Genomic DNA, 17,679 nt, shown 5'->3' with positions numbered 1-17,679 from the left:
TATAATACTGCCCCTATATACAAGAATATAACTACTTTAATACTGACCCTATATACAAGAATATATCTACTATAATACTGCTCCTATATACAAGAATATAACTACTATAATACTGTCTCCTATATACAAGAATATAACTGCTATAATACTGCCCCTATATACAAGAATATAACTACTATAATACTGTTCCCTATATACAAGAATATAACTACTATAATACTGCTCCCTATATACAAGAATATAACTACTATAAAACTGTCCCCTATATACAAGAATATAACTACTATAATACTGCTCCCTATATACAAGATTATACCTACTATAATACTGCTCCTATATAGAAGAATATAACTACTATAATACTACTCTTATATACAAAAATATAACTACTATAATACTACTCTTATATACAAAAATATAACTACTATAATACTGTTCCCTATATACAAGAATATAACTACTATAATACTGCTCCCTATATACAAGAATATAACTACTATAAAACTGTCCCCTATATACAAGAATATAACTACTATAATACTGCTCCCTATATACAAGATTATACCTACTATAATACTGCTCCTATATAGAAGAATATAACTACTATAATACTACTCTTATATACAAGAATATAACTACTATAATACTACTCTTATATACAAAAATATAACTACTATAATACTGCCCCTATATACAACAATATATATACTATACTACTGCCCCCTATATACAAGAATATATCTACTATAATACTGCCCCCTATATACAAGAATATATCTACTCTATTACTGCCCCTATATACAAGAATATATCTACTATAATACTACTCTCATATATACTAGAATATAACTACTATAATACTGCACCTATATACAAGAATATAACTACTATAATACTGCTACTTTATACAAGAATATAACTACTATAAGGCTGGGTTCACACGTGGCGGAATTTCACTTAAATTCCGCTGCGGACACTCCGCAGCGTTAATCCGCAGCGGAGCCGTTTGTCCATTGACTTACACTTTAATTTAGCAGTGTTCGTTTAGACGAGGCGTAACATTCCGCTGCGGAGCATAGGCTGCGGAGCGGAATTTGGTGTCCGCAGCATGCTCTGTCTGTTGCGGAGCAGTGGCGGACTCATGGCGGAATTTCTCCATTGACTTCAATGGAGATTCTAAGTTCCGCAATGAAGTCCGCAGCTGTCATGCACATGTTATGTGTGCTGCGGATCCGTCTTGCTTTTTTAACTTGACATTTCTTCATTCTGGCTGGACCTATGTATTTCTAGGTCTACAGCCAGACTGAGGAAGTCAATGGGGCTCCCGTAATGACGGGAGCGTTGCTAGGCGACGTCAGTAAATAGTCACTGTCCAGGGTGCTGAAAGAGTTAAGCGATCGGCAGTAACTGTTTCTGCACCCGGGACAGTGACTACCGATCTCAATATACATCTATCTGTAAAAAAAAATGAAGTTCATACTTACCGAGAACTCCCTGCTTCTGTCTCCAGTCCGGCCTACCAGGATGACATTTCAGTCTAAGTGACGGCTGCAGCCAATCACAGGCTAATAACAGGCTGCAGCGGTCACATGGACTGCCGCGTCATCCAGGGAGGTCGGGCTGGATGCCGAAGGAGGGACGCGTCACCAAGACAACGGCCGGTAAGTATGAATTTCTTTGACTTTCACAAGGGAAAGTGCTGTCCCTTCTCTCTATCCTGCACTGATAGGGAGAAGGGAAGTACTTTTACCGCAGTCCGCAGCAGCTAGTCCGCATCAATTTACTGCACATTTTGTGCAGATCCGCAACAGAATCTGCAACGCAGATTCTGTGCGGCATTGATGCGGACAGTTGCGGAGGAAATCCGCCACGTGTGGTCATGCCCTCATACTGCTCCTATATACAATAATATAGCTACTATAATACTGCCCCTATATACAAGAATAGAACTACTATAATACTGACCCTATATACAAGAATACATCTACTATAATATTGCCCCTAGATACAAGAATATAACTACTATAATACTGCCCATATATACAAGAATATAACTGCTATAATACTCCTCCTATATACAAGAATATAACTACTATAATACTGCCTCCTATATACAAGACTATAACTACTATAATACTGCCCCCTATATACAAGAATATAACTACTATAATACTGTTCCTATATACAAGAATATAACTACTATAATACTGCTCCTATATACAAGAATATAACTACTATAATGCTGCCTATATACAAGAATATAACTACTATAATACTGCTCCTATATACAGGAATATAACTACTATAATAGTGCTCCTATATGCAAGAACATATCTACAATAATACTGCCCCTATATACAAGAATATAACTACTATAATACTGCCTCTATATACAAGAATATACCTACTATAATACTGCCTCTATATACAAGAATATAACTACTATAATACTGACCCTATATACAAGAATATAACTACTATAATACTGCCCCCTATATACAAGAATATAACTACTATAATACTGCCCTATATATACAAGAATATAACTACTTTAATACTGCCCCCTATATACAAGAATATAACTACTATAATACTGCCCCTATATACAAGAATATAACTACTATAATACTGCACCCTATATACAAGAATATAACTACTATAATACTGCCTCCTATGTACAAGAATATAACTACTATAATACTGTCCCTATATACAAGAATATAACTACTATAATACTGCCCCCTATATACAAGAATATAACTACTATAATACTGCTCCCTATATACAAGAATATAACTACTATAATACTGCCCCTATATACAAGAATATAACTACTATAATACTGCCTCCTATATACAAGAATATAACTACTATAATACTGCTCCTATATACAAGAATGTAACTACTATAATACTGCCCTATATACAAGAATATAACTACTATAATACTGCTCCTATATACAAGAATATAACTACTATAATACTGCCCTATATACAAGAATATAACTACTATAATACTGCTCCTATATACAAGAATATAACTACTATAATACTGCCCCCTATATACAAGAATATAACTACTATAATACTGCTCCTATATACAAGAATATAACTACTACAATACTGCCCCCTATATACAAGAATATAACTACTATAATACTGCCCCTATATACAAAAATATAACTACTATAATACTGCCTCCTATATACAAGAATATAACTACTATAATACTGCCTCCTATATACAAGAATATAACTATTATAACACTGCCCCCTATGTACAATAATATAACTATTATAATACTCCCTCTGTTTTCTCCAACATCAATATTTCCTTCCTCAGGTTTTAAAACAGAAGAAGGCTATCTCCAGACAGAGCATGATCCTTATGCAGAATTTAACACCCAATGAGCTGCTGATGAAAGCGCTGGATGATGTTCGCTTACTGACCACAACTCTGGAAGAAACCAAGCAAGAACTACAGACAAAGGTGACCACTTGTCTTCATGTGCTCATATACATGTCAAGTAACAAGCACTTACTCAGTCCTGTAAAGACCACCTGCCCAGTCATGTGGGAACACCAGCAGCTCAGGGACGGTGTGCGGCTGAACTTGTATATCTAAGTTTATTATGTGTGATACTGCCTGCTGAAGCGCTTTATCTAATCTTATGATGTGTGATACTGTCTCAGAGAACCTCACAGCTCGACATGCCGCATTGTGATTCACTAAAAAGGGACTCTTTATTACACTGCAGCGGGTACGAATGGCACCTATTTGAGTAGAACGTGATCTCTTCATGACCAACCTTGGTTTCGGCAGGTAAAGAGTTTAGAGTTGCAGTTATCCGAGAGGCCAACACCAGAGGAGTTTCTCGGCATCCAGGAAAACTTAAATGTAGTCAACACTGAAAAAAGTCAGATGGAGGAAGAACTGAAGGAGATGAAGGAGACGTGCACACAACTAGAAGAAAGAGGTATGAAAACGAGCGGTCCGCCAACGTGACCTCTAAGAAGCTGGATGCAGACCCATCAGTCCATGTTCCCATGTTTTTCTTTGTCGGAACACCCTGATTAATTTTTTAGCTATGATTGGGTCAATATTTCCAAGATAAAAATGTCCCGAGAGCATAAGTCGACATAAATTCTATGGACATGTATTGACCAATTAGTGATATACAACAAGGGGGTCTTGAATTTTCTGAGTCTGTCTACATGGCATTCATGAGTTGCAGGGTCCTGACAATGACGGCATCTTCTCAATGAGCTCTGTATTCTCTTATAGTTAAATCCCTGGAGGAAGAACTGCAGAGAAAGGAAACATCAGTCAACTCAATGGATGAGGTATCTGTGGTGGCACCACCTGTCCTGCCGCAACCACCTCCTCCACCACCACCACCACCACCTCCATGCCCTCCTTCCAAGACACCTGAGGAGTGAGACTTTAATGTGCTGGGTGCTGAGATTAGGAGTGCTGTATGGGGTCTTAGTGATCTGTGGGGGCTCATAAACACTTAACATATCGGAGAACATGAGTGTCATGGTGGCTTCATGACGTCAGCATAACTGTAAACCTTTGTAGTTTATCGTTCCAGAGTTCTTACACCCAGCTGGTGTAAGAACTATGGGTGTAATAATTATGGCGCAATAGAGTACAAAGGTTTGCTCTTATGCTGACGCCCATGCATTACTTTTTGTTAACATTTATTGGATAGGTATGAGCTAACCCAATGGAACGAACTGTTGAATATTTAAAGTGACCTTTTACAGTCCCATTAAGGCTAACATTAAGCAAATGACAAATCTGTTCTTTTCTGCAGCCCCCTAGCATTAATTAAAAAGAAACGAGGACTACGCGAGTCAGAGGGGCCACCAGTGACGGGTAAGCAACCATTACTTCGGAGGATATTCCACGCTGGGCAGCGGTAGAGGCAGCTATTTGATGGTGGTATATTTAGCATTTGTTGTCTTCTGGTTAAAGGGCTTTCCGCTTTGGACAACCCCTACTTGTTAGAAGGGTCCCTTGACAATAATCTGATTACAATGTGTCCCCCAGCTGGGACCCCCAGCGATTAGCTGTAACCTTTGGGGAAACCTGGCAGTAAGTGTTCAATTTCCCTGCAGCGCCACCACAGGGGAAATAAAGTATTACACAGTGTCCAGTCATATCCATGTGTTGTCTGTGTAATGCAGGACAGGACAAGTCCTCCAGAGAGAGAGACGCTCTATGTAACCGCTCTCCAATCTGGAGAAGAGATGAGGTTCCCGAACAGAGGACCCCCCTCTATTACCTCAGAGTTCTCTAATAGGGTCTGTGACAATGGGTTTTATAAACTGGACAATTCCTTTGTCTGTCGACTGTTGAAGTCAATGGGAGAAAAACACAAAAACAACAGTGGTGGGTCATTCTAATACATTACGTGATCGGGTTTGGTTTCTTTTTAATTTCCAACTCATGGCAATGTTACATCTGGAGTATAACAATGGGTTTTGTCAACTGAAGTGTCGTATCCTTTTTTTTTGCGAATTATGCACTTAGAATCTGGTCCCTGATGCTCAATGGTTTGTTGATTGTTGTGCAACCATTACAGGATCTGTGCAGTGTGTAATGTCAGGGGGTCTGTGCAGTGTGTGATGTCAGGGGGTCTGTGCAGTGTGTGATGTCAGGGGGTCTGTGCAGTGTGTGATGTCAGGGGGTCTGTGCAGTGTGTGATGTCAGGGGGTCTGTGCAGTGTGTGATGTCAGGGGGTCTGTGTAGTGTGTGATGTCAGGGGGTCTGTGCAGTGTGTGATGTCAGGGGGTCTGTGCAGTGTGTGATGTCAGGAGGTCTCTGTAGTGTGTGATGTCAGGTGGTCTGTGCAGTGTGTGATGTCAGGGGGTCTGTGTAGTGTGTGATGTCAGGGGGTCTGTGTAGTGTGTGATGTCAGGGGGTCTGTGTAGTGTGTGATGTCAGGGGGTCTGTGCAGTGTGTGATGTCAGGGGGTCTGTGTAGTGTGTGATGTCAGGAGGTCTGTGTAGTGTGTGATGTCAGGGGGTCTGTGTAGTGTGTGATGTCAGGAGGTCTGTGTAGTGTGTGATATCAGGAGGTCTGTGTAGTGTGTGATGTCAGGGGGTCTGTGCAGTGTGTGATGTCAGGGGGTCTGTGTAGTGTGTGATGTCAGGGGGTCTGTGCAGTGTGTGATGTCAGGGGGTCTGTGCAGTGTGTGATGTCAGGAGGTCTCTGTAGTGTGTGATGTCAGGTGATCTGTGCAGTGTGTGATGTCAGGGGGTCTGTGTAGTGTGTGATGTCAGGGGGTCTGTGTAGTGTGTGATGTCAGGGGGTCTGTGTAGTGTGTGATGTCAGGGGGTCTGTGCAGTGTGTGATGTCAGGGGGTCTGTGTAGTGTGTGATGTCAGAGGGTCTGTGCAGTGTGTGATGTCAGGGGGTCTGTGCCGTGTGTGATGTCAGGAGGTCTGTGCAGTGTGTGATGTCAGGAGGTCTCTGTAGTGTGTGATGTCAGGAGGTCTGTGCAGTGTGTGATGTCAGGAGGTCTGTCAAGTGTGTGATGTCAGGGGGTCTGTGCAGTGTGTGGTGTCAGGGGGGTCTGTGCAGTGTGTGATGTCAGGGGGGTCTGTGTAGTGTGTGATGTCAGGAGGTCTGTGTAGTGTGTGATGTCAGGAGGTCTGTGTAGTGTGTGATGTCAGGAGGTCTGTCAAGTGTGTGATGTCAGGGGGTCTGTGCAGTGTGTGGTGTCAGGGGGGTCTGTGTAGTGTGTGATGTCAGGAGGTCTGTGTAGTGTGTGATGTCAGGAGGTCTGTGTAGTGTGTGATGTCAGGTGGTCTGTGCAGTGTGTGATGTCAGGAGGTCTGTCTAGTGTGTGATGTCAGGGGGTCTGTGTAGTGTGTGATGTCAGGGGGTCTGTGTAGTGTGTGATGTCAGGGGGTCTGTCTAGTGTGTGATGTCAGGGGGTCTGTGCAGTGTGTGATGTCAGGGGGTCTGTGCAGTGTGATGTCAGTGGTTCTGTGTAGTGTGTGATGTCAGGGGGTCTGTGTAGTGTGTGATGTCAGGGGGTCTGTGCAGTGTGTGATGTCAGGGGGTCTGTGCAGTGTGTGATGTCAGGGGGTCTGTGCAGTGTGTGATGTCAGGAGGTCTGTGCAGTGTGTGATGTCAGGGGGTCTGTGCAGTGTGTGATGTCAGGGGATCTGTGCAGTGTGTGATGTCAGGAGGTCTGTGCAGTGTGTGATGTCAGGGGGTCTGCGCAGTGTGTGATGTCAGGGGGTCTGTGCAGTGTGTGATGTCAGGGGGTCTGTGCAGTGTGTGATGTCAGGAGGTCTGTGCAGTGTGTGATGTCAGGGGGTCTGCGCAGTGTGTGATGTCAGGGGGTCTGTGCAGTGTGTGATGTCAGGAGGTCTGTGTAGTGTGTGATGTCAGGAGGTCTGTGCAGTGTGTGATGTCAGGAGGTCTCTGTAGTGTGTGATGTCAGGTGGTCTGTGCAGTGTGTGATGTCAGGGGGTCTGTGTAGTGTGTGATGTCAGGGGGTCTGTGTAGTGTGTGATGTCAGGGGGTCTGTGTAGTGTGTGATGTCAGGGGGTCTGTGTAGTGTGTGATGTCAGGGGGTCTGTGCAGTGTGTGATGTCAGGGGGTCTGTGTAGTGTGTGATGTCAGAGGGTCTGTGCAGTGTGTGATGTCAGGGGGTCTGTGCCGTGTGTGATGTCAGGAGGTCTGTGCAGTGTGTGATGTCAGGAGGTCTCTGTAGTGTGTGATGTCAGGAGGTCTGTGCAGTGTGTGATGTCAGGAGGTCTGTCAAGTGTGTGATGTCAGGGGGTCTGTGCAGTGTGTGGTGTCAGGGGGGTCTGTGCAGTGTGTGATGTCAGGAGGTCTGTGTAGTGTGTGATGTCAGGAGGTCTGTGTAGTGTGTGATGTCAGGAGGTCTGTGTAGTGTGTGATGTCAGGAGGTCTGTCAAGTGTGTGATGTCAGGGGGTCTGTGCAGTGTGTGGTGTCAGGGGGGTCTGTGTAGTGTGTGATGTCAGGAGGTCTGTGTAGTGTGTGATGTCAGGAGGTCTGTGTAGTGTGTGATGTCAGGTGGTCTGTGCAGTGTGTGATGTCAGGAGGTCTGTCTAGTGTGTGATGTCAGGGGGTCTGTGCAGTGTGTGATGTCAGGGGGTCTGTGCAGTGTGATGTCAGGGGGTCTGTGTAGTGTGTGATGTCAGGGGGTCTGTCTAGTGTGTGATGTCAGGAGGTCTGTGCAGTGTGTGATGTCAGGGGGTCTGCGCAGTGTGTGATGTCAGGGGGTCTGTGCAGTGTGTGATGTCAGGGGGTCTGCGCAGTGTGTGATGTCAGGGGGTCTGTGCAGTGTGTGATGTCAGGAGGTCTGTTTAGTGTGTGATGTCAGGAGGTCTGTGCAGTGTGTGATGTCAGGAGGTCTCTGTAGTGTGTGATGTCAGGGGGTCTGTGCAGTGTGTGATGTCAGGGGGTCTGTGTAGTGTGTGATGTCAGGGGGTCTGTGCAGTTTGTGATGTCAGGAGGTCTGTGCAGTGTGTGATGTCAGGAGGTCTGTGCAGTGTGTGATGTCAGTGGGTCTTTGCAGTGTGTGGTGTCAGGAGGTATGTGCAGTGTGTGATGTCAGTGGGTCTTTGCAGTGTGTGGTGTCAGGGGGGTCTGTGCAGTGTGTGATGTCAGGGGGTCTGTGCAGTGTGTGATGTCAGGGGGTCTGTGCAGTGTGTAATGTCAGGGGGTCTGTGCAGTGTGTGATGTCAGGGGGTCCGTGCAGTGTGTGATGTCAGGGGGTCTGTGCAGTGTTTGATGTCAGGGGTCTGTGCAGTGTGTGATGTCAGGGGTCTGTGCAGTGTGTGATGTCAGGAGGTCTGTGTAGTGTGTGATGTCAGGGGGTCTGTGTAGTGTGTGATGTCAGGGGGTCTGTGCAGTGTGTGATGTCAGGGGGTCTGTGCAGTGTGTGATGTCAGGGGGTCTGTGCAGTGTGTGATGTCAGGGGGTCTGTGCAGTGTGTGATGTCAGGGGGTCTGTGCATTGTGTGATGTCAGGGGGTCCGTGCAGTGTGTGATGTCAGGGGGTCCGTGCAGTGTGTGATGTCAGGGGGTCCGTGCAGTGTGTGATGTCCGGGGGTCTGTGCATTGTGTGATGTCAGGGGGTCTGTGCAGTGTGTGATGTCAGGGGGTCCGTGCAGTGTGTGATGTCAGGGGGTCCGTGCAGTGTGTGATGTCAGGGGGTCCGTGCAGTGTGTGATGTCAGGGGGTCTGTGCAGTGTTTGATGTCAGGGGTCTGTGCAGTGTGTGATGTCAGGGGTCTGTGCAGTGTGTGATGTCAGGAGGTCTGTGTAGTGTGTGATGTCAGGGGGTCTGTGTAGTGTGTGATGTCAGGGGGTCTGTGCAGTGTTTGATGTCAGGGGTCTGTGCAGTGTGTGATGTCAGGAGGTCTGTGTAGTGTGTGATGTCAGGAGGTCTGTGTAGTGTGTGATGTCAGGAGGACTGTGCAGTGTGTGATGTCAGGGGGTCTGTGCAGTGTGTGATGTCAGGAGGTCCGTGCAGTGTGTGATGTCAGGGGGTCTGTGCAGTGTTTGATGTCAGGGGTCTGTGCAGTGTGTGATGTCAGGGGTCTGTGCAGTGTGTGATGTCAAGAGGTCTGTGTAGTGTGTGATGTCAGGAGGTCTGTGTAGTGTGTGATGTCAGGGGGTCTGTGTAGTGTGTGATGTCAGGGGGTCTGTGCAGTGTGTGATGTCAGGAGGTCTGTGTAGTGTGTGATGTCAGGAGGTCTGTGCCGTGTGTGATGTCAGGAGGTCTGTGCCGTGTGTGATGTCAGGGGGTCTGTGCAGTGTGTGATGTCAGGGGGTCTGTGCAGTGTGTGATGTCAGGGGGTCTGTGCAGTGTGTGATGTCAGGAGGTCTGTGTAGTGTGTGATGTCAGGAGGTCTGTGTCGTGTGTGATGTCAGGGGGTCTGTGCAGTGTGTGATGTCAGGGGGTCTGTGCAGTGTGTGATGTCAGGAGGTCTGTGCAGTGTGTGATGTCAGGGGGTCTGTGCAGTGTGTGATGTCAGGGGGTCTGTGCAGTGTGTGATGTCAGGGGGTCTGTGCAGTGTGTGATGTCAGGAGGTCTGTGTAGTGTGTGATGTCAGGAGGTCTGTGCCGTGTGTGATGTCAGGAGGTCTGTGCAGTGTGTGATGTCAGGAGGTCTGTGCAGTGTGTGATGTCAGGAGGTCTGTGCCGTGTGTGATGTCAGGAGGTCCGTGCAGTGTGTGATGTCAGGGGGTCTGTGCAGTGTGTGATGTCAGGGGGTCTGTGTAGTGTGTGATGTCAGGGGGTCTGTGCAGTGTGTGATGTCAGGGGGTCTGTGCAGTGTGTGATGTCACGGGGTCTGTGCAGTGTGTGATGTCAGGGGGTCTGTGCAGTGTGTGATGTCAGGGGGTCTGTGCAGTGTGTGATGTCAGGGGGTCTGTGCAGTGTGTGATGTCAGGGGGTCTGTGCAGTGTGTGATGTCAGGAGGTCTGTGCAGTGTGTGATGTCAGGGGGTCTGTGCAGTGTGTGATGTCAGGGGGTCTGTGCAGTGTGTGATGTCAGGGGGTCTGTGCATTGTGTGATCACACTTATAGAATTTGGTTGTATTGGCAGGCGGCCCTGATGCCAGAGCTGATGCAGTGAAAGAAATGATGGAGAGAATCAAGAGCGGAGTGATACTGAGACCGGCTCGAAATGACAGAAAGGTTGGTCTGCGTCATGAGCTGCTCTCTCCACAATCCCATTATCCTGGTAATTTGTGTCATTAAGTAATAAGAGGTAAAGTGACAACGGGAAAAAGTTCAGCAAAAGTGCAGGAGATTCTCCAGGAGAGACACTTGGTCTTTGAGCACAGCTCATATTCCTGAAGGTACCAATATGGTTCCTAATGATACCCGGCCTGGCAGCTGCAGTCTATATGGGGTTGTCAGGCAGCTCGTCCATAGCAACCAGTCTGTCAGACTCCTCAGGGTTGTAATAGGGCAGTACCAATGTCAGGCTCTTCTCTATCTCTTACTGACGCAATAATCAGATTTTTGTAGAAACGTGTAGGAAAAATCCTTTAATCCAGAGATGATGGAACCCGGATTATTAAATATTCTTGATTATTGGTGGTCACAGAGGATTGCACAATATTTATTTTTAAGTGTTTTTTTTTTTCTTTTTGTTATGGTTTTGCCAGGACCACGCTGCAGTCACGAACAAACGTAAGACGTTGATCAGTGAGCTCCAAGGGATATTGATGGTGAGTGTACGATCAATAGATCTGCTGTATTTTATGGTAGGACACAACCCAGATAAACTGGCAATTTGGTGCATTGCATTGTAAGAGCTGTAGTGTTAATAGCATTAAATCTCCTTGAGGCACCACAGCAAACCATATTTTACCCAGACACCAAGTCTGCAGGGAGAAACCAAGAACTCACCTTGACAGTCAAACTGGAAAATTCAGAATGCAGCTCTGGATGTAACTAGAGTATTAGTAATCATTGACTTCTGCAGTTGTTTTATCCTACAGGAAACTGTGAGTAAACCAGCACGGAAAGCAAGCCGCCGCCGGATCAGCCGCAGAAAGAAGGATAGCGAACTGGACTCTGTGCTGCAGAGACGTCGAAAAATACTAGATACTCCCCAAAAGACTGACATCATGATGAAGACACTGAAACAGTCTGAGAAGAGTTTGGAAAAAAGTAAGTCCTACAGAGCTTTAGGAGTATTTGCAGCTTCCGATGTTTAGAGAAAGAAAGTGGTGACTTATTCTATAGGGTATAATCATTGTGGTTATTTTCTTGTATATAGGAGGCAGTATTATAGTAGTTATATTCTTGTATATAGTGAGCAGTATTATAGTAGTTATATTCTTGTATATAGGGGGCAGTATTATAGTAGTTATATTCTTGTATATAGGAGCAGTATTATAGTAGTTATATTCTTGTATATAGGCGGCAGTATTATAGTAGTTATATTCTTGTATATAGGGGCAGTATTATAGTAGTTATATTCTTGTATATAGTGAGCAGTATTATAGTAGTTATATTCTTGTATATAGGGGGCAGTATTATAGTAGTTATATTCTTGTATATAGGAGCAGTATTATAGTAGTTATATTCTTGTATATAGGCGGCAGTATTATAGTAGTTATATTCTTGTATCTAGAGGCAGTATTAAAGTAATTATATTCTTGTATATAGGAGCAGTATTATAGTAGTTATATTCTTGTATATAGGGGCAGTATTATAGTAGTTATATTCTTGTATATAGGAGTCAGTATTATAGTAGCTATATTCTTGTGTATAGGAACAGTATTATAGTAGTTATATTCTTGTATATAGGAGTCAGTATTATAGTAGTTATATTCTTGTATATATATATGGCAGTATTATAGTAGTTATATTCTTGTATATAGGGGGCAGTATTATAGTAATTATATTCTTTTATTTAGGGGCAGTATTATAGTAGTTATATTCTTGTATATAGGGGCAGTATTATAGTAGTTATATTCTTGTATATAGGAGCAGTATTATAGTAGTTATATTACTGTATATAGGGGGCAGTATTATAGTAGTTATATTCTTGTATATAGGACCAGTATTATAGCAGTTATATTCTTGTATATAGGAGCAGTATTATAGTAGTTATATTCTTGTATATAGAGGGCAGTATTATAGTTGTTATATTCTTGTATATAGGAGCAGTATTATAGTAGTTATATTCTTGTATATAGAGGGCAGTATTATAGTAGTTATATTCTTGTATATAGGGGGCAGTATTATAGTAGTTATATTCTTGTATATAGGAGCAGTATTATAGTAGTTATATTCTTGTATATAGAGGGCAGTATTATAGTAGTTATATTCTTGTATATAGGGGGCAGTATTATAGTAGTTATATTCTTGTATATAGGAGCAGTATTATAGTAGTTATATTACTGTATATAGGGGGCAGTATTATAGTAGTTATATTCTTGTATATAGGACCAGTATTATAGCAGTTATATTCTTGTATATAGGAGCAGTATTATAGTAGTTATATTCTTGTATATAGAGGGCAGTATTATAGTTGTTATATTCTTGTATATAGGAGGCAGTATTATAGTAGTTATATTCTTGTGTACAGGGGGCAGAATTATAGTAGTTATATTCATGTATATAGGAGCAGTATTATAGTAGTTATATTCTTGTATATAGGGGGCAGTATTATAGTAGTTATTTTCTTGTATATAGGTGCAGTATTATAGTAGTTATATTCTTGTATATAGGAGCAGTATTATAGTAGTTATATTCTTGTATATAGGGGCAGTATTATAGTAGTAATATTCTTGTATATAGGAGCAGTATTATAGTAGTTATATTCTTGTACATAGGGGTAGTATTATAGTAGTAATATTCTTGTATATAGGAGCAGTATTACAGTAGTTATATTCTTGTATATAGAAGCAGTATTATAGTAGTTATATTCTTGTATATAGAGCAGTATTATAGTAGTTATATTCCTGTATATAGGAGGCAGTATTATAGTAGTTATATTCTTGTATATAGGGGGCAGTATTATAGTCATTATATTCTTGTATATAGAAGCAGTATTATAGTAGTTATATTCTTGTATACACGAGCAGTATTATAGTAGTTATATTTTTGTATATAGGAGCAGAATTATAGTAGTTATATTCTTGTACATAGGAGGCAGTATTATAGTAGTTATATTCTTGTATATAGGGGGCAGTATTATAGTAGTTATATTCTTGTATATACGGGGCAGTATTATAGTAGTTATATTCTTGTATATAGGGGCAGTATCATAGTAGATATATCCTTGTATATAGGAGCAGTATTATAGTAGGTATATTCTTGTATATAGGAGCAGTATTATAGTAGTTATATTTTTGTATATAGGAGGCAGTATTATAGTAGTTATATTCTTGTATATAGGAGCAGTATTATAGTAGTTGTATTCTTGTATATAGGGGCAGTATTATAGTAGTTATATTCTTGTATATAGGGGCAGTATTATAGTAGTTATATTCTTGTATATAGGGGCAGTATTATAGTAGTTATATTTTTGTATATAGGAGCAGTATTATAGTAGTTATATTCTTGTACATAGGAGGCAGTATTATAGTAGTTATATTCTTTTATATAGGGGCAATATTATAGTAGTTATATTCTTGTACATAGGAGGCAGTATTATAGTAGTTATATTCTTGTATATAGGGGGCAGTATTATAGTAGTTATATTCTTCTATATAGGAGCAGTATTATAGTAGTTATATTCTTGTATATAGGGGCAGTATTATAGTAGTTATATTCTTGCATATAGGGGGCAGTATTATAGTAGTTATATTCTTGTATATAGAGAGCAGTATTATAGTAGTTATATTCTTGTATATAGGGGGCAGTATTATAGCACATATATTCTTGTATATAGGAGCAGTATTATAGTAGTTATATTCTTGTATATAGGGAGCAGTATTATAGTACTTATATTCTTGTATATAGGAGCAGTATTATAGTAGTTATATTCTTGTATATAGGAGTGCAGTATTCTAGTAGTTATATTCTTGTATATAGGAGCAGTATTATAGTAGTTATAGTCTTGTATATAGGAGCAGTATTATAGTAGTTATATTCTTGTATATAAGAGCAGTATTATAGTAGTTATATTCTTGTATATAGGGGCAGTATTATAGTAGTTATAGTCTTGTATATAGGAGCAGTATTATAGTAGTTATATTCTTGTATATAGGGGAGCAGTATTATAGTAGTTATATTCTTGTATATAGGAGCAGTATTATAGTAGTTATATTCTTGTATATAAGAGCAGTATTATAGTAGTTATATTCTTGTATATAGGGGCAGTATTATAGTAGTTATAGTCTTGTATATAGGAGCAGTATTATATTAGTTGTATTCTTGTATATAGGGGAGCAGTATTATAGTAGTTATATTCTTGTATATAGGAGCAGTATTATAGTAGTTATATTCTTGTATATAGAGGCAGTATTATAGTAGTTATATTCTTGTATATAGGGGCAGTATTATAGTAGTTATATTCTTGTATATAGGGGCAGTATTATAGTAGTTATATTCTTGTATATAGTGGCAGTATTATAGTAGTTATATTCTTGTATATATGGGCAGTATTATAGTAGTTATATTCTTGTATATAGGGGGCAGTATTATAGTAGTTATATTCTTGTATATAGGAGCAGTATTATAGTAGTTATATTCTTGTATGTAGGGGCAGTATTATAGTAGTTATATTCTTGTATATAGGGGCAGTATTATAGTAGTTATATTCTTGTATATAGGGGCAGTATTATAGTAGTTATATTCTTGTATATAGGAGCAGTATTATAGTAGTTATATTCTTGTATATATGGGAGCAGTATTATAGTAGTTATATTCTTGTATATAGGAGCAGTATTATAGTAGTTATATTCTTGTATATAGGGGCAGTATTATAGTAATTATATTCTTGTATATAGGGGCAGTATTATAGTAGTTATATTCTTGTATATAGGGGCAGTATTATAGTAGTTATATTCTTGTATATAGGAGCAGTATTATAGTAGTTATATTCTTGTATATAGGGGCAGTATTATAGTAGTTATATTCTTGTATATAGGGGCAGTATTATAGTAGTTATATTCTTGTATATAGGAGCAGTATTATAGTAGTTATATTCTTGTATATATGGGAGCAGTATTATAGTAGTTATATTCTTGTATATAGGAGCAGTATTATAGTAGTTATATTCTTGTATATAGGGGCAGTATTATAGTAGTTATATTCTTGTATATAGGGGGCAGTATTATAGTAGTTATATTCTTGTATATAGGAGCAGTATTATAGTAGTTATATTCTTGTATATAGGATGCAGCATTATAGTAGATATATTCTTGTATATAGGGAGCAGTATTATAGTAGTTATATTCTTGTATATAGGGGCAGTATTATAGTTGTTATATTCTTGTATATAGGAGCAGTATTATAGTAGTTATATTCTTGTATATAGGGGTCAGTATTATAGTAGTTATATTCTTGTATATAGGGGCAGTATTATAGTAGTTATATTCTTGTATATAGGGGCAGTATTATAGTAGTTATATTCTTGTATATAGGGGGCAGTATTATAATAGTTATATTCTTGTATATAGGGGCAGTGTTATAGTAGTTATATTCTTGTATATAGGAGCAGTATTATAGTAGTTATATTCTTGTATATAGGGGTCAGTATTATAGTAGTTATATTCTTGTATATAGGGGCAGTATTATAGTAGTTATATTCTTGTATATAGGGGCAGTATTATAGTAGTTATATTCTTGTATATAGGGGGCAGTATTATAATAGTTATATTCTTGTATATAGGGGCAGTGTTATAGTAGTTATATTCTTGTATATAGGAGCAGTATTATAGTAGTTATATTCTTGTATGTAGGGAGCAGTATTATAGTAGTTATTTTCTTGTATATAGGGGGCAGTATTATAGTAGTTATATTCTTGTATATAGGGAGCAGTATTATAGTAGTTATATTCTTGTATATAGAAGCAGTATTATAGTAGTTATATTCTTGTATATATGGGAGCAGTATTATAGTAGTTATATTCTTGTATATAGGAGCAGTATTATAGTAGTTATATTCTTGTATATAGGGGCAGTATTATAGTAGTTATATTCTTGTATATAGGGGCAGTATTATAGTAGTTATATTCTTGTATATAGGAGGCAGTATTATAGTAGTTATATTCTTGTATATAGGGGCAGTATTATAGTAGTTATATTCTTGTATATAGGGGCAGTATTATAGTAGTTATATTCTTGTAAGGGGGCAGTATTATTATTATTATTATTATTATTATTATTATTATTATTATTATATGTCTTTTGCAAAATGTCTGTTTTTCTGTCTATTACTACAATGTCGGTCCGGTTACAGATAGATTGCGGCCATTAGTGGTGACACCTTTGAATAATGAGGATAAGATTGGTTCGGAGAAGCAGATACAGACAACATCGGACCTACAGAAAAGCCAGAATACACAGCCAGAGACTAAACAAGTTGTGTGGCAGTAGCTCAATCACAAGACGTAACATAAGACGAGAACTACAATAACTGGCACAGCAGCAGGAGTTCTGCCATGAGGGCGATGTAAGGCGTGGGCATGCTCTGTGAGAAGTACTACAATCTCGGGCAAAATAGATCCTGGAGAACGAGGGACCCACATGCTGTTGCTCCGCAGTTGTTGCCTCTGTTGTCTGTGACTCTATTGTTAACCTGCAATTTTTATATTAACCTCTGCTTTTTTATGACATAAAATAAACCCTGTAATAATCATCAGTGACAATGTTGTGGTTGTAATTCTTATGTGGGCACGGGCCTATTATACAGGATTATGCCATGAAAGTCCCAATCTCTGGGACCCCCACCCATCCCCAGAACAAGGGTGCAGAAAAGTCACTTCACTTCTGTATCTCCCTTTGGATTTAATATGGAGGGACTGTGAGGGTTGTGTAGAGATAACCGGCGGACGTACCTATGGCTATGCTACCCCTCGGCCAAATGGAATGCAGCCATATTAGAGACTTCACATAGTACAAAATACGATTAAAATATGAAACAGGTGGTCCTCGTCCGTTCTATTATTTACAAGCTTATAGCTATGTATCTAAAGTCCTCAAACATATGACAGATG

At 40.4% G+C, this 17,679-nt stretch overlaps 1 protein-coding gene across 1 annotated transcript in view; it reads left to right on the top strand.

Moving 5' to 3' along the window:
• LOC142665317 (shootin-1-like) overlaps positions 1–17,104 on the top strand; it is a 60,081-nt gene extending 42,977 nt beyond the window's left edge. The window contains exons 10-17 of the mRNA XM_075844999.1: positions 3,342–3,488; positions 3,822–3,975; positions 4,284–4,434; positions 4,819–4,880; positions 10,600–10,691; positions 11,168–11,230; positions 11,504–11,675; positions 16,923–17,104. Coding sequence (XP_075701114.1) covers positions 3,342–3,488; positions 3,822–3,975; positions 4,284–4,434; positions 4,819–4,880; positions 10,600–10,691; positions 11,168–11,230; positions 11,504–11,675; positions 16,923–17,059 — 978 coding nt within the window. The 3' untranslated portion in view covers positions 17,060–17,104. The remainder of the gene's footprint in view (positions 1–3,341; positions 3,489–3,821; positions 3,976–4,283; positions 4,435–4,818; positions 4,881–10,599; positions 10,692–11,167; positions 11,231–11,503; positions 11,676–16,922) is intronic.
• The last annotated feature ends 575 nt before the right edge of the window (positions 17,105–17,679 follow it).

Source organism: Rhinoderma darwinii, chromosome 1, assembly GCF_050947455.1.
Source record: "Rhinoderma darwinii isolate aRhiDar2 chromosome 1, aRhiDar2.hap1, whole genome shotgun sequence".
Classification (NCBI taxonomy): domain Eukaryota; kingdom Metazoa; phylum Chordata; class Amphibia; order Anura; family Rhinodermatidae; genus Rhinoderma; species Rhinoderma darwinii.
The sequence above is the reverse complement of the archived record's forward strand: the minus strand, read 5'-3'. Positions and strand labels throughout refer to the sequence as shown.